This window comes from Bidens hawaiensis, unplaced genomic scaffold, assembly GCF_021521415.1.
Source record: "Bidens hawaiensis isolate Kalapana, Puna unplaced genomic scaffold, B.hawaiensis_p1.1 tig00000905_1, whole genome shotgun sequence".
Lineage (NCBI taxonomy): Eukaryota > Viridiplantae > Streptophyta > Magnoliopsida > Asterales > Asteraceae > Bidens > Bidens hawaiensis.
In genome coordinates, this window is record NW_027491053.1 from 975519 (window position 1) to 997164 (window position 21646).

The window sequence follows — 21646 nt, forward strand, 5'->3', positions numbered from 1 at the left end:
TTCATTGCTTTCATATTCAATTGTTATAAACCCATTAGTTCCATATACATTGGAAATTCCCCGCATCTTTAAAAGATCGATTCAGTTGACTCTCCGTTGAATTTCTATTATGACTATGATATTGTTTGAAGTAATGCGATATAATTATGTTAGTTCTACTCACTATCGCATGTTCCGATATATGTTACAATAAAATATTAGCTATGAGTTATGTAAATAAGATTATTTGTATTCCGATATCCTGAGTGCCGCTTCTTGTGGAGTGTCCCACGAGCATGTTGTTGTGGCATCGACAACATGTGCACCACCTGTGACGGTGAGATCAGTTCACGGCGTCTCTTAAGTACAAGTGGTACGTATGACTATTAGGAGGCATATGGATCGGTCCTAGGATTAATATTAAGGAGATGGATAGCGGGTATGCCAACTCGCCATCTCGAGTGATAAATATGCAGGAGTAGCTACCTGTATATTATCACATTTTATGTTTCACTCATGGATACATCTGTATGATACGATTGAATTTATTTAATAAGATTACTTTGCATCGTATCATTTATTATAAGTTCAATTTAAATAACATCTCATTAAATCCTTATAATTGTTTGAGCTTATTATTCCGTACTGAGCATTCGGCTCATTCCGTTGTTATTTATTTTTATACAGGTACACAAGTTACTTTGGGTGGGGTTAAGAAAGAAGAATAAAGTATCAGGATCCTACTAAAATATCTTTTAAACATGTTAGTTTGTAAATTAGACTTAATTTTGTATTGTCTAATGTATTAAGACTTTGACAAGTAAATAAATAAAAATTATGACTTTTGTTCAGAAACCATGTGTATTGTGACACGTCAGCCCCTTCCAGGCTGGGGTGTTACACTAAGACCCTAACAATAGACATTATGTCCTAACAGACTCCCTCTTGGTTGTTGCTACGTCTTTGATCTTCAATCTTCAGTCTTTCTTTTTAAAAGTCTTTTCTCTATATCATCATACACTGTTCATGAATACCTGGTGTAGTCTTGACAGCACCTCTTTTTCATGAACTCCTACGTTGTAGTCCTAGAAGCACTCGAGTTACATGAAGTCATATAAGAAGGACATGATCAGATTATTACGTGTATCTGATCCGTGGCAGTTTCATTCATTATATTCTTTTGAAAAACTGATATTTGAAAGTAACGACTTATGAAAATTTGTTATTTGAAAGTAATGACTTTGACATCTCAATTATTTTCAATAGGCTCTCATCTTCATTAACTTCACACTCTTCCTCCATTAACCTATTATAACCTGTAAACATCAAAACAAATAGGTCCGTGTAAGTACAAATGAGATATTAAAGAATTTTGGACAATAGTCAACACAAATTGGAACCAAAACTTCAACATATTCATACTTCAAATCAGATTACTTGATGAGTTAATCAGTAGCTATTTGAGACTTCAAACAAATGTTTAGGTATGTTTCAATGTATCTGAACGTCTAGATTTATATCAAAAAATAGAAATAATATATTTCCACTGTGTACAACTGTGTACCTCGTGACCAGTCTACTACAATTGTCTCAGTATCAATCACACATTTTGTCATTTTGCTCAACGGATAAGAATCTTATCATTTACGACGGATATAAAACATATACGACATATAAGTGTAAGACTTATACGGCGCATAACTTATGCGGCGTATAAGTCTCATACTTATACGTTGCATAAGTATGGCCAATCAAATATTTGAATTCATGACTTGTTCAGACCAATGTAGTGTCACAAGTACAACTTAATGTCCTTGTACATTAGAAGAATAACTTAATCAAGCTCAATTTAAAAAAAAATACTATTTTACCAAGTCCAAATTAATGACCTTGAGTAAAAAAGATACACATATTGATCTTGTTGATTTTGAATTGAAGAAACTTTGCAAGATTTGTTGATTCAAGAAAACACCCAAAGACAAAGTTCACCCGCCCATCAAGAGTCGAAAACTAAATCAGAAAAGAAAAATCTTTTGGTTTTTCATAGAAACAAATAACAAATGTAATTCAACAAATATTTACAAACTTGAAATCAAAACAAAGATCACATATTTTTGTGAGATTGAGCAGGGAATCATATTGACCAAATTGTCCTTCCGTCACCGTTTTATTTTCAGCTTTATTATGATTGGTGTTAAGTTGGTCAATGGTATTGTTGTCAACCTAAACTTTTCAAAAATAAATGATTCGGGAATTTTTGTGATACATTTAATTTGGTTCAATTAAGCACAAGATTTTACGATTTATCAATTCTAATCTTGATTCAGGCATAACTTGAATTTCACATAATCACCCAACTTGACTTAAACCTTAGAACCAGAATAAAAAAATACTTTTCAAGCAAATCAGCAAATAATCCCCACTACAAGATATACCCCCGTTATCAAGCAATACCCTAAGGTCCTATTCCACGGATGAGTATGCACGATTTCATCTGTCGGCTTGCAAACGTTGTGTCCCTTGTGGTCCGTTTCTTAATGGTAATAAGACGCGAGCAAGGGGACAATGTGTGTCTAACAGCAGATTTTGATCAAGTCAGTAATGAATTTAGTACATAAGTACTATTGTGATCAAGTTTAATGACTTATGAAGCAGCTTAATCTGCGGGTTTGCTTTTAAAAGCTTGTTTTAAATATTCATCGAAATGAATAACTAGATGATAAACCGCATAAAGACCCTATGAATCCAGGAACCTTAAAGCATCCCATCAATACAGGATTTAAGGCCATAAGACTATACATCATTGAAGCGTTAACCACTTACTGATAGCTATGTTTTAACAAATTTAACCAATCATTCTGATTAAAAGGCTTGAGTATGACAAGCTATTACATTTCTGCCATCATTATCAAGACTTTTGTTAGAAACTAACACCTCATCAATTTGGCAACTTAGATTTATATCACCTACTTTCCCTTGTTTGTTTTTTAAAAAGCCTACCAAAGCACCAATACATTTAAGAACTCAACCTTTTATGCCTACTTTTTACTGGATTTGGAACCAGATGATCAATGTACTATCATCTTCCCTTTTTGCTTCAAAAACTCATTTTCTTGAGGAGCAACATTTTTTTAAATGTTTTTGTAATTTTAGAATTTTACTGTTTTTGGCTTTTTATAATTTTTCTATGTTTTTGGTTTTTCTGAAATTTTCTCCCCGTAAAATCAAAAACTGTAGGAAAAATTATATACAAACAAAATTTGACTCTGATGTTCAGGATCACTAGGTATCCAACACATCTGTAATCTCGGTAATCCCCTCAAAACCGCCCAAAACTTTTAAACCATTAAGTTTTAATAAGTATTGAAATCTCGACTTCTTAAAAGCTTTGGTGAAAAGATCTGTTTTTTGTTCATCGGTGTGAATTTTGTTTACAGTAATCAACTTCTTTTCGTAGCAATCACGAATGAAGTGATACCATATCTCAATATGCTTAGTTTTAGAGTGGTTTACTAGATTCTTAGTAAGGGAAATAGCTGCATTATTATCGACGAAGATAGGGGTAGTAAGAAAATTCAAACCGTAGTCCCGCATCTGTTGTTGTATCCACGGAACCTGAGAACAACAACTAGAAGCAGCTACATACTCAGCTTCACAAGTGGACAATGAAACTATGGTTTGTTTCTTGCATTGCCTGGTGACAAGACGCTTGCCGAAGAACTGACACCCTGCCATTGTAGATTTGGCATTCAATTTACAGCTTCCATAGTCTGAATCAGAATAAGCTTTCAACACAAACTCATCGTCTTTAGGATACCAGAGACCGACCCCTGGACATCCCTTGAGATAACGTAGAATTCTTTTCACGATCATGAGATGTGAGACCTTTGGATTCGATTGATATCAAGCGCACAAACACGTAGCATACATGATGTTTGGCCGAGAAGTAGTGAGATACATTAATGAGCCTATCATGTATCGGTATAAAGTTTGGTCAACCTTCTCCCCGTTGGGATCAGGACCGATACCATGATTCAATGGTAGAGGAGTACTGATAGTCGATGCATCAGTCATGATGAACTTCGCTAATACGTCATTGACATACTTGGTCTAATGTATGAAGATACCATCTGACAACTGTTCTACTTGAAGTCCAAGAAAGAATTTCATCTCCCCCATTGCACTCATTTCGAATTTCTTCTTCATTACTTCTTCAAACTACTTGCACAAAACATCGTTTGTCGACCCAAAAATGATATCATCGACATATATTTGCACGATCAGTAGATTTCCATCAACAAATTTAGTGAAGAGTGTATAGTCGACGGTTCCTCTGATAACCCTATTGTCCAGAAGATGTTGGGACAACGTCTCATACCAGGCTCTCGGGGCCTGATGGAGACCGTAAAGGGCTTTATCAAGTAGATACACTTTGTCTTTGTGAATCGGATCGACAAAACCCAGTGGTTGTCCCACATAGACTTCTTCACTGACTTTTCCATAAAAAATGCAGACTTAACATCTAACTGATAAACTTTGAAACCTTTCCAAGAAGCAAATGCTAGAAAGATCCGAATAGCCTCTAGCCTTGAAACTGGTGCATACACTTCGTTGTAGTCGATACCTTCACTCTGGTTAAATCCCAAAACAACTAATCTTGCCTTGTTTCTTACAATTATTCCATGTTCATCCCTTTTGAACTTAAACACCCACTTGGTGTTTATCTTCCTTTTATCTTCAGGCAAGTCTACCAATTTCCAGACTCCGAGCTTCTCAAACTGCATAAGTTCTTCTTGCATTTCATTCACCCAACTTTCTTCTGTTAGGACCTCTTTGTACGTCTTTGGTTCTACCTGAGAAATAAAACAATTTAATGAGAATTGATTTTGTAACGGAGAAATATGAGTATAGAAACACTGAAGATTCTAATCAAGTTGCCGTCTTGTTTGTACTCCAGCATTTAGATCTCCTATAATATTCTCCTCGGGATGATAAGACACAGTTCTCGGGACCACCACTAAAGGTACTGACACTTCGGATTGAAGATTTGTAACTTTTTCTTCAGTATGAGAAATGGATGGAGTGATTGCTTCAATTATCTCCTCATATGTGTCATCATTGTCATCGAAAACTGGAAGAGTTTCTGGAACATCCTCGGATTGAACATTTTCAGGTACATTTTGAGAAACAGACACAGGTTCTTCAGACACAAGTTCTTGATTTTCCGACAATTGTTGATTGTAAATAATCATCAAAGTTTCTTCGGATGAATCTACCTCTGGGAGTTGAAAACTTTCCCACAGACTCTCATAATCGAATAGCCTTGAATCTCCTGGTCTTTGTACAGAAGAAGAATATCGTTGACAGTCAACGTTTTGAACTTGTACGATCTTGTGGAGGCTAGGAATGTAAACACATCTGAGTGGACTAGCATACCCCACAAAGAATCCTTCCATGGATTTAGGACCAAATTTCCCAGTTGGTTTAAGAACAGTACATATTGACCCAAACGGTTCAAGCCATTTCAAATTGGGTTTCCTACGATTCAGAAGCTCGAAACACGTCTTATCAAATTTCTTGACTGTAAGCACCCGGTTAAGTGTATAACAAGCTGCAGCTACTGCTTCAGACCAAAAGTTAACTGGTAATTTTGAATCAGAAAGCATAGTACGAGCTGTTTCAATCAAAGTCCGATTCTTTCATTCAGCTACCCCATTTTGTTGCGGAGTGTACGGTGCACTAAATTCATGAAGAATACCCCGTTCATTAAAGTACTCAAGCATGTTGTTGTTCTTGAATTCCGTCCCATTATCAGTGCTGATACGACGGATTGGCAGATTGTACAAGGTCTCCAGTTTCTTGAACAAAACCATAAGGGAATCATATGTCTCATCTTTAGATTCCAAAAACATCACCCATGAAAATCTTGAATAGTCATCAGTGACCACAAGACAATACAATTCGCCTGTGATACTTTTGACATTTACAGGACCAAATAGATCCATGTGAAGACGTTTAAAAGGTAAGTTGATGGAGTTGACAAGTTTCTTTGGATGAGATTTCTTCGTTTGCTTTCCCTTCTTACAATCCAAACACTCTTCAGTCAATTTAAAGTTTCTCAAGTTAACTCCGTCTACCAGATTCTGTGAACCAGATGGTTCATTTTACTCAAGCTTATATGTCCCATCCTCCGATGCCATAATACTAATTCCCGTTCAGATGCTCTTGAGACGAAACACTAAGCAGACCCTGATGAAGTAGATGTTGTACTCATGTTCATGACATAAAGATCATTCACACGAGGAGCACACATAATGATCCATTCCTAAGGTATTTTGAACCCCGGTTTCAAAATAAAACATTCTCGATCAGTAAAGTGTGTAGAGAATTTTTTGTCACAAATCTGTGATATACTTAGTAGATTATTCTCCAATTCAGAAATGTAGTTGACATTCTCGAATGTAACCTTTCCATTTGTTAAAGTTCCTTCACCCATAATCTGTCCACCTTGATTACCAGCAAATCCAACATACCCTCCTCTTATTGATTTAACATCATTTAGCAAGTAGAGAGTACCCGTCATGTGCCTAGAGGCTCCACTATCCATTATCCAACTAGAATCATGGGATCTTGGAAGCCCCTGCACATACAATTAATAGATTAGTGAAACAAGGAAACCCAAGCCTTCTTGGTCTTGGGTTGTTTAAAATGTTTAAACAACAACCTATCATCCTCAACTTCTGAATCACATGATAATGATTTTTCAGTTAAAGTTGGTGACTCAGATGTAGAATTCACTTTCTCATCACACATAGATATTTTAACAACAGATTTTGGTACCCAATTTTGACCAACAGATTGTTTCTTTTTATAAAATGATGTTTGAACTATATTTGAAATTTTTGATTTTAACACATCATTTTGAACAATCCTCTCAGCATTAACTGACTCATTTCTTTTTAAAATTTTCACATTTTCAATGACACAGCCTGGTTTAGTATCACCCAAATAACCTAAACCAGGTCTTTTGTTCACAATCTTTTGAGATTTTTGATTAGACATGTAATCTTGTTTGTATCGATTAGGACAAGCATAAAACACATGTCCAACCTCGTTGCACCCAAAACAACGTCTCCTATCAACAAACTTATTGATCTGAGATGTTGATCCAACATGATTACACTCATCTTTCATACGATAAAATTCATCATTTGACTGTTTTCTAAATTCAATTTCCTTTTCAGACTCTGAGGTTTTGCCAATTACAAACTTTATCTTTTTCTCTTGATTATCTCGTGAAGATTGCTTGTTATAGAAACTTGTTTTTGCAAATCTTGATGAGCTTTCATCTACTTTCTTTTGTTTATCCAAATCACTCTTATGATTACCCAACCCATGAGGTTTAACACCTTCCTCATTCAACACATCTTCTGCCATCTTTATCCCAGTTGCAAAATCACAACCAGAACTATCATGTTCAACAGATTCAGAAATATCATGCTTTGACGAATTGATTTCCACATTGAGTGCCTTTTTTAAACCTTTTGGTTTCTTTGGAACATAGTCATTCCACAAAGCTGTAGGCACAACATGATAATTTTCTCTTTAATTCTTTGATTTCTAGATTTTTGAAATCACATTCAAAGCAACGTAATTTGCATTTTTCACACATATTTGAGTTTAGAATTACCTCATTGGCTATGAACGCTTGATCAATTACTTATTCAATTGCCGGTTCTGAGTTATCATCAGTGATTTCTTCTACCACTCCTACAACCTTATTCTTAGCCATCTTTTCATCAACAGAAACGATCTCCTCATCTTCTGATTTGATGATGTATGAAATTTCATCATTTCTTCCACACCAAAATCAATTTTTCCTTGCTGAACATCCTCCTCATAAAACCAACCTGCAAAACTTTCAACAATACAAGAGGAAACAAAGAGATCAAATAGTCAGAAGGAACCTCATGAATTTTATCATATGTTCATGGAAGTTCATCATCAGAAGAATTTTAATCGTCCTCTGCTTCAACTTTGTCACTTTCATCCACACTTTGATCTTTAACCACTTCATCCTTTATCAACTCATCTACTATCCCATTCACAAACTCATTAACCATCACAGTTTCAGCTTCTATTTTTTCTTCATCAACCCTCTCAGCTACATTTTCTTGGAACACTGAATTCCAATTAAAACCTTCATCAACTTGGGCTGTAGCTGCCTTTTGCTGCGAGATTGATGCTTCAGAAGTTTTCTTCCCCTTCGATGATTCTCCCTCTAGGTAATGATATATAGCTTGTTTATAGTAATCTCGTCCAAAAGGATTAGCTGTATTATCATCAACAATCTTGCTAGTACATTCCCTCTTGAAATGTCCTTTTTCTTTGCAACGAAAACATCTAACTTTAGACTTGTCAAAGCCTATTTAGAAGTTGTACCATCAAGCACATTCCGACCGGTTATCTCCTTGAATCTTTGTGCCCTTCTTATCACACTAGCCATGCACCATCTTATGTCAATCATCTCCATTTCCTCTAGATCAATCCGGTCATAATCTTCTTTAGTCATACTATAATTTCCAATGCGACCCGCCACCAAACACTCATATGATTCTAGAACAGAACCTAGAAAAACCATGTGTTCCTTGATAGTGTCAGTGGTCATGTTTCCAGTATTCTTCAGTTTCACTGCAATGTTGCATTGGATAACATCAGTTTCCTTTGAACTAGAAGCTTGAGCACTAGGGATTGTTCCTGTATAACCACTACTGTACTGAGGATTAGCATTGACATTTGTAACACAAGCTTGACGGATTGACTCAGCACAAAATGCAGTAGGAATCTTGGGATTTTGAGTAACATGACTTGAATTAGAGCCTTTGTAATACAAACCCACATCTTGTGATATAGCTGCGGATTTCATCTTTTGTTTCTTTCTAAGCTCCAGATCATGAGCTTCAAGTTTCTCAATAAAACTTGTGAGGTTCAAACGAGAATAAGCAATAGGATTAGACTGTTGAATCAATATGAAAGTGCCCCATTCTTCTGGAAAATCATCAGCAAGTTTATCGATGTATTCATACTCAGGCTTATCAATTTTCAGTCTCTTCATCTCATTCACTAGATAGCAGTATCTTTCAATCAATTGAGCAAATGATTCACCCTTAACTTGAGTGAATATGTCAAATTCTTTCTTTAGCAAAGCAATTTTGCTCTTTCTCATGTCAAAATTTCCACGATCTTAATTCAACAATGCTTGCCAAATTGAGTAGCAAGAACCATTGTGTTGCGAAAGTTGAAAGATCTCAGCTTTGATGGACTGTTGAAATAGATTCAACATCTTCTTTTCTTTAAGGAATGAATCTTTATCTGCATCAGCAATATGAGAAAATCTATAATTTTCTCTATTCTCATTCTTAGGGATGATGTATTCTTCTTCAACGGCAGTCCATGTTTCGTAGTTCAATGCTTGAACGTACGTCTCAAATTTTTCGGCCCACGAAGGATAATCTTCCATCCTAAGAAGCTTAGGAGGCTTGTTGGCTGTACCCGTCTCATTTTCTAAATTAATGTTCTGAAGTAAAATAGACGGTTGTGATACGAAAGCACTTAAGTTTTCCATTTTGATCACAGTCAACGTATATCTTCTTTGGTCAACGGATATGTTTTGAACTCCAAGGAAAAATCAACGTATAAGTCTTGGTCAAATGTGGTCAACGTATAAGTGGTCACCTTATAACATATGCGGCGTATATGTTATACGCCGTATATGTTATACGTGATTAACATATACACAGTCATGAAATATATGGTAAAAATTTCCATGTCAATGATTTTTGAATTTGAGGATGCAAATGATGTCGGAATTGAATGAATTTTGGTAGGGTTTGTCACGGATGTGTATGGAACATATTGTGAGAGTTTGAAGAACTTTTGACGATTGAAATTGTAGATAGAGATAAAAACCTTGAAAACTTGTGAAGTTCAAGCTAGTAACGAGCCATAAGCTCTTATACTACTTGTAATTTGGGTTGACATGCTGATGTATTCAACAATTAGAACTCTAGTGTTATAGCTTATATCTCAAAGTGCGGAATCCATTGAGATTGAACAACACAAGTAAACATTAAGCACTCTCTTCATTATAACTTCAAAGATTACAAGATATGACTTTGTAGCAACTTTCTCTCTCTACTCTCTCACTCTAACATTCACCCAAAAATCTACCTATCAACACATAAGTCCCCTTTATATAGGAAACAACATGAAGACACACAAGACCGTATATGTTATACGGCATATATCATATACGCCGCATAAGATATCCGTCCTTGTGGACTTATGCGCTGAATACAATACACAAAAATACATTTGATAGTTTAAGCCCTATACAATCATGTCTATTACATCTAAGACCCTAGCAATAGACATTATGTCCTAACAGTAACAAATGAAGGCTCATTCTTTAATGTATTGCTTATTTGTTAACGGAGTTTAACGAATGAGAGGCCTTTCGCTAGTGGAAAGGCTCATTCATTAGTGATGTTAACGAATGAGCTCTAATGAATGTGGCCTGCTTATATATAGGTTAAGTTAGTTAGTTTTCCTAGGGATCCGTGCCTAATTATGTCTAATGTATCGTTATGCTGCCGGATTCTCTACTCACCATAATGTATTTTCATCCTCATGTAATGTATTGATTAACGTATTAATGTATCAACAAGATCTTAACGTATCAGTATTGCGACTAGATCCATAGGCTCTAAACGTTTTTACACGTATATGTTTCAAAGCTTATATGCCACATATGTTGAGTGTATATATATACATACACGCCGTATAACTCTTCATTTACACTTATCCGTTGTGCATTGTTATCTGCTTATTCTCTCACTACATTGATCATTTTCTAGCTGTTACTCTGCCAATTTTTTTACTGTTTTAGTGATTTTCACACTATGAAAGCCATTGAAGGTAAAAGTTTAACTTTGATTTGTTTATTTTGATAATGAACTGGAACCATAAGTGCAGTGGTGGACCCAGGATTTTTATCCAACGGGGTCCCAATTTTTGGTGTTTGGATTTTTCGGGTAGGGTTGAGATAAGGAATATAATAAAAAACAATATCATAATAAAAGAGGGGCGGAGGCCGGAGATTGAGCAGTCCAGCGCCGGTAGAAGAGGTAGGCGAGCCAGTGAAGTGGTTGTGAGGTGGTTTCAGTCGTATTAGTATGTTTAGCTTCTGCCTCTACTGCATTATGTTTGGTTGTTGCTGCAACTTTAAAACCCCAATAAACTAGTAATACAGGGTAGGAATTTAAAAAAAAAAAACCGTGAAAACAAAAAAACCATGGTCTTCAAGACTCGGACACACGACACTTCATTTTTTAAAACGGATTGTTACTACTCTACCAGATCGCATTTGTATTATGGTTCCAACTACTAATTTATATAGGGTCCTTAAAAATTTCAATATACCGCTTCTAGGAAATTTTTGAAAAACATTGGGATCCCGGGACAACGATCTCGTCTATGTGGGTCCGCCCCTGCATGAATGAACCAGATTCAATTGAATGCTTAAAAAAAGGGGCTATTGGTTTTGTTTGTTGGTTAAGATCAAAGAAACATAGACGAACCTTATCATAAGCTTTAATTGGTCTAAAAATGTTTTAACCAAAGCAGATCTGATTAATGAAAAACCCTAAAACTAAGACAAACAATACGAACATGAATACATGATTGAAACTCAAAATTTTTTTACACAAATGGTTAAATCGTCATATGATGTTAAGATTACATGGTTTGTTTTGGTCATATCCGCTGAAATTGAAATATTTGGTAAATTGACATTGATTGAAAACATGTAACTTACATGTCGTGTAAGTTTAAACCTATGCGTCGCATAAGTTTATAACGTACACGGCGTATAAGTTTCCTATAAAACTTAGACGTTGGGGGATAACATATACGCTAACAAAACATATGCGTTGTTTCATACTTATACGTGTATACATCTTATGCGATGACCAGACATATGCGCAACAATTAAACTTACACATTCAACATACTTATATGTGGATCAACATACTTATCCATTAGACTTATGCGGCCAGAAATCATTAAAAATACAATAAATTGCTTAATTGTTCAATCTATTTTTCTAACAAATGTGTTTGATGTTTGTTGTTAATTTCAGATGGAGAAAGGATCAAAGAATAGTGACCTAAAGCACAACATCTGTGCGTATTTGAATGAGGCAGATAAGAAGTTGAAAGAGTTTGCAATTATGATGGCGTTTCTCAAGAGATCACGTATTTTCAAGGCGATTTCTCACCTCGTTGATCCATATGAGAAAATCGTGGACGAGTTCTGGAAGAATGCACAGGAAGAGGGAAAAATATCAAGACTATAGTGCAAGACAAGGAGTTGGTTATTTCAGAAGCCGTGATTAGAAAAGTGTTGGAATTTGGGGCGAGGAGACCGATCCGTTGGAATTGGATAAGAGGATGGTTAAGGGGTGTTGATTAGGTGTGGGTTATCAGGTGTCAGTGAACACTCTATCTTATAAGAAGACAGTGTTATCGAGACCATATAAGTTCTTGGTTCAGGAGGTGGTGCATTGTCTTGAACACAGGAAAGGTTGTTATGACAAGATCTTGGATTATCAGATGGAACGCTTGCTGCATTATGCTTAACCCTTAAGTATAATTTCTCCCGTATGATATTGGACAACTTGAAGATGAATCTGGGGAAGGATAAGTGGTTGCATTATCCATGTTTCGTTCATATGTTTGTTGAAGATCTATTTCATGAGGTTAAAAGGACTGGCGTTGTCTTATTTTTGGATCATATGACCAGGAATTCATGTGCTAAACTTTCCTTGTATCGGAAGAAAACGGAAGATCAAATTTTGAAGTTTCATGGTTTGTTTGGGCACTTGTTGAAAGCTGATTATGTGGCGCCAACAGACAATAAATGGAGAAAGGACGGAAGCGATTCTGAGCGTGAAGCTAAAGAACGTAAGATGGTTGATTTCAAACCGATCAGGGGGGACAAATTGTTTATCAAGATTAAGTCGGATACTGAAATTGTATAACCTCAACCCAAGAAAAAGCGAAGGAAAATTATGAAGCGGGAGGTTTTGATACCTGTTACTTAGCAGGAGGATGTTGTATATTATGCAACCTCTGAGAAAGTCGACAAGGCCACAGAGTCAGATTCGAAACCACGTCATCAGGCTATGATGAATCCACGTGCGTAATTTGAATCTAAGCTGAAAAGAAAAAGAAAACACTATATACAATTGAGGCATATGTTCCTGATGTGGTGGAGAACCCGGTACTTAAAAAGAAGCCTGTTGTTACTAAAACGCAATACTAAACGTGCTAAGTCACTGATTATGAAGTTGGTTGACAAACCTAATGAGCTTGTGCAGCCAGAGGCAGTTGAAACTCTGATTAATCCAGAGTTTGTGATTAAAGAAAAACCGGTGATAGATCTTGGTCTTGATGACAATGTGTTGAAGACACCTATAGTCCAAGCTACACCTACACCGAAGAAAACTTCACTGAAGAAAACTCCTAAAAAGACGCCAGAATTTGGTAGCTTACCATTTCTGGACACCAGTTGTTTTGATATGCCTACTATAAAAGAATTTAAAGCATTGAAAGGCGTGATAACTAATCAAGGCATTCATATAGACAGTATAACCGTGGAGAATGAAAGGTTAAGATGAGAGAATGTGGAGCAGAAAAAGATTATTGTTGATGGGGAGTTGAGGGGGAAACAACAAGCTGATTTGTCACACCACCATATGAAGTATTTCATGTTGATTGAATATAAGTTGGTGATTGATTTGATGAAGGAAGCTGAAATGGTGGATGATAGATTATTTGAGAGAATTTATGGTGGAGATGTTGCCCTGGAGGATTGTGCTTTTAAAGTTCAATATGATCGGGATCATGTGGATCTCAAGGGAAAATGCAAGGTGGTTGAAGAGCCTATTATCCTAACCGCAGACCAACCAGTAGTTCAAGAGGTTGGTACATCTTCTGTTATTGAGCCTGCTATGATTAAGGCAGTTGTTGCTGAGCCTGTAGTTGTAGAACCACTAGTTGTTGAACAGGTGGTTGAGCAAGTCATAGAGCTAGTGATCGAAAAAGTTGTTGATCATGCAGTTGATCAAGAAGTTGAAGATGATGAAAAAAAGATTGATTTTTGGGACTCTCCGATGCATGATGAGGATGGTAATGATGATGATACACCGGATGATCCAAGTGCTGGAGGAGGTGTTGGTATTAAGTTTGTTTCGGGCATTGAAGCTGAAGTTGATGTATCTCATACCGAACAATCTAACACTGGAGAACCAGAACAGGGGGAAGACATCTTGAGAAATCAATTGAGTCATAAGGATCTAGTTCATGTGATGACAACATGTTGATTTCAAGCTAATACGATTAACAGAATACGATTAAGATGAGAACGAATACGATTAGGATGTGTGTGTGTGTGTGTGTGTGGAGAGAATTGGGTAGAGTAACAGTGCAATTTCAATAATAACTAATTCTCATTACTTTAGAATAATTTACAGGGGCTTATATAGGCGATGAGTCATTCGTTAAATCCCCTTAATGAATGACCTCATTCGCTATGCAATACATTAAGTGAACACGAATGACTCCTAAGTCATTCGTTACATTAACAGACGAATAGCCTCATTCGTTATCACATTCATTAAAAGACTAATGAATGTGAATTACATTAGACGAATGGACACATTCGTTAAGTATAATGAATGTGCCTTACAATATCACAAATGAGCTTTACGTTAATTACCAAAATGCCCCTATTACATTAAAACTAATATAATAATACTTTATAAAGACCGAGACGCCAAACCATGCATCAACAAACTCCCCCTTGTCTCGAGCTCTTTATAATCTTCAAAATACATTAACTTTTAAACATCTTGGTCTTCCGGTCGTTGCATCTGTGAATCTTGAATGCGTAACAGACACGAACAACTCTCTGACACTGCATCGCATGATAGTAGTCTTTAAAATCTGCAAACCGGATCTAATTATGGAATAATGCATCGTTATCAGATTCTGATAAATTAACCAACCACACAGGATCAATAACTCGAATGAACTCCGTTCTCAATCTCGATCCCAATACAATTACCGCTTCACCCATTCGGTTACCATAGTACCACCGGTTGAACGTGTTAAACAGACTCTGAGGAAAGGTTTTCGCCGGAACCTTCTTCATAGTCTTTGGTGGTTTTACCTGTAATACCATCTTCCTCCAGCTGGTGCGTGTGTCAATCTTGTCGATACACTTATGAGTCGGCACCTGTGGCTTGAAGAACTTAAACCCTCAACGAGTCTCGTGTAAGATATGCTGATAGAACCAAGTGGCCCATTGGTTGTTACCCCGATTGATGAACGGTCAGTTGGCCAAAGTTCTAACATCCCACCGTGGCATGGACAGCACGTCAATGATACGTTTAAAGTAATAAATACCATGTTCCCATTTTACCACACATACCTTAAGTTTCGAGTCGTATAACCAAGAAACGATATTACCTTTCACCGATCTCGAGCTCACGTACTTTTTCATCTGATATGCCGATGCTCGAATATTCGCTTGTTTGATTTCTTCGCACTCGTTATATTGAAGAGTCTCGATCATCTTGTTCATTCTTTCAACGTTGTGTCCAAACATACCATCCAAAGCACGCTTTTTCTTCTTTTCAGCCACCGTTTCAGCACCTTTATTCAATCTCTCTCTCTCTCCTGTCTCAAACGTTCTTTTGCAGCTTCAAACTGCTTAGTAGTAAAGAATGGAATACCAGACTGAGAATCGTTCGTCGTGTACATGTCTGGATACTCCTCCGAAGTCACATCCTCTACTTCCACATCATCATAGAGTTGTTTTGATTGCTAGGGTTTTAGGACTAGTCTTCGATATTTGACTAATACATGATTCATTTGCTATTGCCCTGCCCTGCCCCTTGAGAAATTAATCAACAAATATTATTATTATTATTAGTATTATTATTATTATTCAGGTAAGTTAGGTAAGTGGTAATCTATTGTTTCTTTTAAAGATATTTGTTATATTAGGCCACGAAAGAAACTGCATATACCTTAGAGTTAAGTGTTGTGTTGACTGTTTCATGTGTTCCTTGATTCTGTTTGATCTAATGCTAGCTATATGTTCGTAATAGTAGCTTTTTATGGCTGCTAGTGTGAATTTGAATTTTCTCACCACTTCTCTTGATATGTTAAATGATATTTTTTTAGAGTTTGTTACATTACAAGTGAAGTTTTAAAGTTTTTTTGGGGGGGGGGCAAGTTAACCCTATTAAAAGCCTGCACACATTTAGGCCTATACTGCATACATAAATTGACAAAAGTCTAAGTGACAGATGGATAGACAGTCAGATGGTAATTCTTCTCTAGAGCAAGTCTGACACGATGCTTTAGTTTCCTGCCAATATAACTGTACTAACTTCTTTCATTGGTCACACTAAAGTTTACATAAACTTATTAAATGTAGTGTTGTTTTCAAGTTTACCGTAGTAACCAAGAATTCTTTGAAATGATGGATAGTGATCAGTAAGTGATACCACGGTTGTCGTAACATGATATGGAAATCACCAGAATATAGAAAGTGTTAGAACAATAATATCCCTAGCTTTCCTAGTAAGATGCCATCTTTGGCTTTATCTCTATGTGCCCATGTCTTCAAATTCAAATAAATGCTCATGATTGCAGGCATATTCCCACATGGAATACCCATATTCACACTCAGTTCAAACTCAACCTCCACATCCATCGTTTTACCTAACTCCTTGACCTCATCCTCGTTTAGATCCAAAAGCAGAGCGATTTGTTCTTTCGATAACAAGCGATCAAAAAACACGCCCTCTTCGATCTCATCCGTGATCACCATACTTCTCACAACCCCATCCATACCAACAAACAAGATCATGTTAGCCGCAATCATGTTGATCGGCTTAATGTTTGTGTAATCCTTGTACGGTACGATCTGTAAGTTGTTACCTCCACTACCACTAACCTCAGCCTATTTACCTGAAGACGATGGAACACCGTGTGGTTGCTTATCACTGCTACCACCCAAATCATCATCAGGATCTTGATCATCACATTTCAGTTTCTTCAATTCATCTTCTTTGAAAGTAAGCTGTAAGATGATCTCATCTTGTTTGTCCAACCTCTCCCCCTGAGCAGCAACAAGGGCATTCAAGTCCTTGTTCTCTTTATGTATAACTTGAATATGACGATCCATATTACGCTGCTCGAGCCTCATATGCTCTTGAAACACCCTGTCAGCTACCATCTGCGTTTGTTGCAAGTTTATCAAATTCAACAACTGTAACATCTAGGCTTGAGGTGCCATCTGATAAAAATTAGGAGGAATGGGCTGTAACAGGCCCAGAGGGCGATTAAATGCGATGAATGAATGCTCATGTCTTGGCTTCACATACGGACTAGCCGGAGCCACTTGTGCTTGCGGGCTCGACATTGTTGATAGAATACTCTGTGGAATCTCCCCAAAATGTGGATCAACTATAGTAGTAGTCAACAATGTGATAGTAGGAGAGACTGCTGGAGTAGTAGGCATCACTGGAGTAGAAACTGGAGATGTAGGAATAGAAAAAGGAATTGAAATAGGCATAGACGGTCTAATAGTAGGCATCAATGGCTGACTCGGCATCTCAATATCGGTTCCACGTCTAACCCTCTGTTTCTTCGGTTTATCTGCTTTCTCGACCATTGGATCTTTACCCTAACGCTTACGAATCTCGGCACTACTCGGACCACTTCTTGGACCCTGACCACCACACCAACATCATTACCACCACCCTCACCACCAGCACTACCTTCACGCTCCGAATCCGAGTCGTCGTGAGTCCAGCAATCATTAGGTGGGGCAATATAATCAATATTGGCAAAATGGCCAATCAAACGCTTATATCATGGTCTATCATGTAACGGTTGGCCACGATATGTAAGGATCCTCCGCATAGTGTCAAAGTTCATATGCTCGAGAATCATAATGTCAGCTCTGTTCGTCGGGTCTTTCACTAAGTATGGCTGCAAATCATTGATGATGAGCTGGAGAAAGCACAGATACATTAGAAATCTATGCTGACGAGTTGTGGAGTTCTCTTTTAAATGATAGAAAATCATCTCTGAGAACTTGAATGGCTTGTTGAGAACTAAAGCCATGAAAGCTGATTACAACATGATTCTACACTCGTCAAAACCACCTTTTCGTCCTCCCAAGCAATGTATAAGTACGTGTAACAAGTACTTATGTTGCTCACAAAAATACGCCTTATTATACATCGACTTATCCAAGTCCCCCTTGTACCTCACTCGACCAAACAAACCTCTTATCAATGTCCTATCAAACTCACACCGATCATCAATTGTATCCCCAAACCCTAACACATCCATTAGCACCGGAACATCAATTACCACCGGTTTACCCTGTACCACTGCCTCGATCTAGTTCTCCCCCTCAACATAACAGGCAATATCCCAAAATGCTCGAATGATACTCTGATAAACGATAGTATCAGTAGAGCTAGCTCGATAAATCCTTGCTCGCTTCAGAAAGTTGATAATGTCACCGAACATATCAGAACCGAAGAAATTATCCTGTAAAAATGCGCATATGTTGTGCTTCTTGTCCCATGGAAACAACACAGGTTCAGGTTCAGGTTCTGCTTGCTGCACATCCATATCAACATCTGGATCAGGTTGTTGTTCAGGAACGTGAGCCTAATCGTTCTCTTCTGCCATACTGTTAAAACAAATACTTTAGTATTTAAAAATTCTAAAAATATCAATCTATTTAACAAATAGCATCTCAATCATTAAAACCATCTTGAGCGAATGAGTACATTAGTTAATTTTTACTTTAACGAATAGGTCATCCATTCGTGTATCTTACGAATCACTTACTTATTCGTTACATTAATGAATCAGCCAGTCATTCGTTACATTAACGTATCTATTCATTCGTTATATTAACGAATGAATTACTTATTCGTTACATTAACGAAATGGCAAGTTATTTGTTATATTAACGAATAAAACCTGTCATTCATTACTTTAACGAATATGATCTGTCATTCGCTATACTAATGAATAGTAAAAGTCATACGTTATAAACGTCACTGATTTGTTATCAACATAACGAATAGTTTGCCATTCGTTACATCTTCACGAATGATACATTATGAGATTGTTTGACTAATGAGGTCAAAGTCAAAATTTATCACAAACTCAGAAAGTCAAAGACGACTCAATTCACCATCTGATAATCGTCCAATTCACTAATAAACCCTAATCAAACCTAATATGATCATCGATAGTAATCAACAAACTTCGATTACACCTAAGAATCATATTATACTTTGTTTTAGGCAATTAAAAGTGTCATATCAGTTTCGATTATTCAACTATAAGTTACTCATCGATTACAGATCCAAATCTAATGAAATTTATATGCATGAGCTAGCCTTTACCTATAGATTATCAAATGATCAATTATAACAACGATTATTGAGGTTTAGGATTCTAAAAAAAATTTGCAAGAGTTTCTTTAAGGAATAGAAATAGAATATTGAAGACAAATAAGTGTTCATTCCTCTTCTGTGGATTATAAACCCCAGCAATAATTGCACTCATCCCAAAGCAATTCGTTAATTCAAACTAACGAATGAGACTCTTATTCGTTATTTTAAATTTGTTATTCGTTAAAATAACCCGAATAACCCATTCATTTGTTAACTTTTTAATGAATAGACAGATCATTCGTTAATCTTAACGAATAAGCTAAATTAACCAGCCATTCGTTAGTACAGTGTACGAATGAACACATTCGTTATCAGGTAGCGGAAGCGAATGTGCATTCATAACGAATGAAGTCATACGTTATGAAATTTAATGAATGTCTAGTCATTTGTTACACTATAGAAACGAATAGCTATTACATTTAACAAATGACACTAATTTCATTCAAAATGAATTAAATAATCAATTTAATCCCATTAGGGTTTCTAATTGAGACTAAATTAATATTATTTACTTTAACCGACCAAACTTTGATTGGAAATCATTAAATGAAGCAGATAAACTTTAAAATTAATACGTTAAGCACGAACTAACTTAAAATGTGGGTAAAGCCTTTTCATTTTATCTTGAATAGTTCGCTTGCCCGGTAAATCGAAAATAAAGAAGAAACAAAATCTTTTTGATTTTTCAAAATTTATATCAAAACACACTTAAAATCTTATGTATTTTTCATTTTTCATACAAAATAACTAAAATGATATACAAAAAATGTAAAGCAATGAATGTAAAGACAATAAAACAGTACATATTTTTTCGAGTTTGAGCAGGGAATTATATTGACTTATGACGTTCTAAGCTGCACTTCAATTTCAATCTTATTTGTACGTAATACAATGATGATTGCAGATATAATTTTCCTCTTAAACTTTACACACACTTGTCGAAAACTTTATGATATGTTTAAGGTTCAATTATGCGCGAAACATATGTGGACCCCACCAATCAGACATAATTTTTCTATCTCTTATAAAGTGAAGTTTCACATGTACGTTTTTCTTTTGATTATAAGATTTGATTAACTGTGACTCATGCAAAAATAAGAAAAGTAAAAATAAAGCAGAATCGTTAAAATTTTCCTTTATGATCGGTATTACTACACACAGATAAGGTTCCATTTTAAAAAAATAAGAAAATAAAAATAAGTTCAAGGTGTATAAAGTCTTAACAATCAATTCGGATAATCCCGTATTATCGTGTGAAGAAAGTCCAAGACTTTATACGAAACACTAAGAAAATAAAGCAGGATATTCAAATCTTAATCTTCAGGTCGGATACCCTTATGGCGTAGGAGAGGATCCAAGATTTGAACAAAAATAAAGAAAAAAATAAAGTTGAATTTCTTTGCAAATTAAAAAGAAAAAATAAGCTGAATTTCTTAGCAAAATCTACGCATGCACAAACAGTAATCATTTAAACTTTTGATTTTCAAATTAGATATAGAATAACGCGTCAAGATGTGATACCACTAGATTCGGCAGTCGTTTTGTTTATATCTTATCAGTCCCTATATAGCCTGTTAAGCCTATCTTTGCATCATGTAGCTGGTCTTATGGCAATTTTTCAATCTAATTTATTCATGTGCTAGATCCGTCAGGTCAATGTACTATCATTTTCCCTTTATGCTTCAAAAACTCATTTTGAGAAGAAGTTTTTCAATGTTTTAGATTTTTGATATTTGAATATTTGTGGTTTTTTAGTTTTATCTAGACAAACAGAATCACAATATTTTTATATTTTTCCCAATTTCTCCCCCTAAAACATATAAAATAAAAGAAAAACTTAAAAACAAACGAAAACTATACAAAATAAATGATTTAACCAAGCGATTGAACTTCAGTTAAGATTTTTAATCCATTTATACCAATTAAGTATTTAAAACGTGTTTTATCAAATTCTTTGGTATAAAAGTCATCTTTTTGGAAATCCGTGTGAATTTTATCAATACTGATTAATTTCTTTTCGTAACAATCACGGATAAAATGATATCT

General features: G+C 35.9%; 1 protein-coding gene across 1 annotated transcript; it reads right to left on the reverse strand.

The window, feature by feature from the left end:
- Nucleotides 1–1188: 1188 nt before the first annotated feature.
- LOC143547759 (uncharacterized) lies at nucleotides 1189–5645 on the reverse strand. The gene is made up of 3 exons (XM_077039104.1): nucleotides 4932–5645; nucleotides 4604–4832; nucleotides 1189–1295 (listed from the first exon to the last, which is right to left on the reverse strand). Exons 1-3 carry the CDS (start codon nucleotides 5643–5645, stop codon nucleotides 1189–1191), a joined length of 1050 nt encoding a protein of 349 aa, XP_076895219.1.
- Nucleotides 5646–21646: the final 16001 nt, after the last annotated feature.

Bases quoted from the DNA above. Each gene is read 5' to 3' on its own strand.
- LOC143547759 (XM_077039104.1), bottom strand. From the start codon at position 5,645: ATGCTTTCTGATTCAAAATTACCAGTTAACTTTTGGTCTGAAGCAGTA. The intron at 4,833-4,931 runs GTACAAACAAGA...TTTATTTCTCAG, and splicing joins TAGGAGATCTAAATGCTGGA to GTAGAACCAAAGACGTACAA. The intron at 1,296-4,603 runs GTATCGACTACA...TGATGTTTACAG, and splicing joins GGGATTTAACCAGAGTGAAG to GTTATAATAGGTTAATGGAG.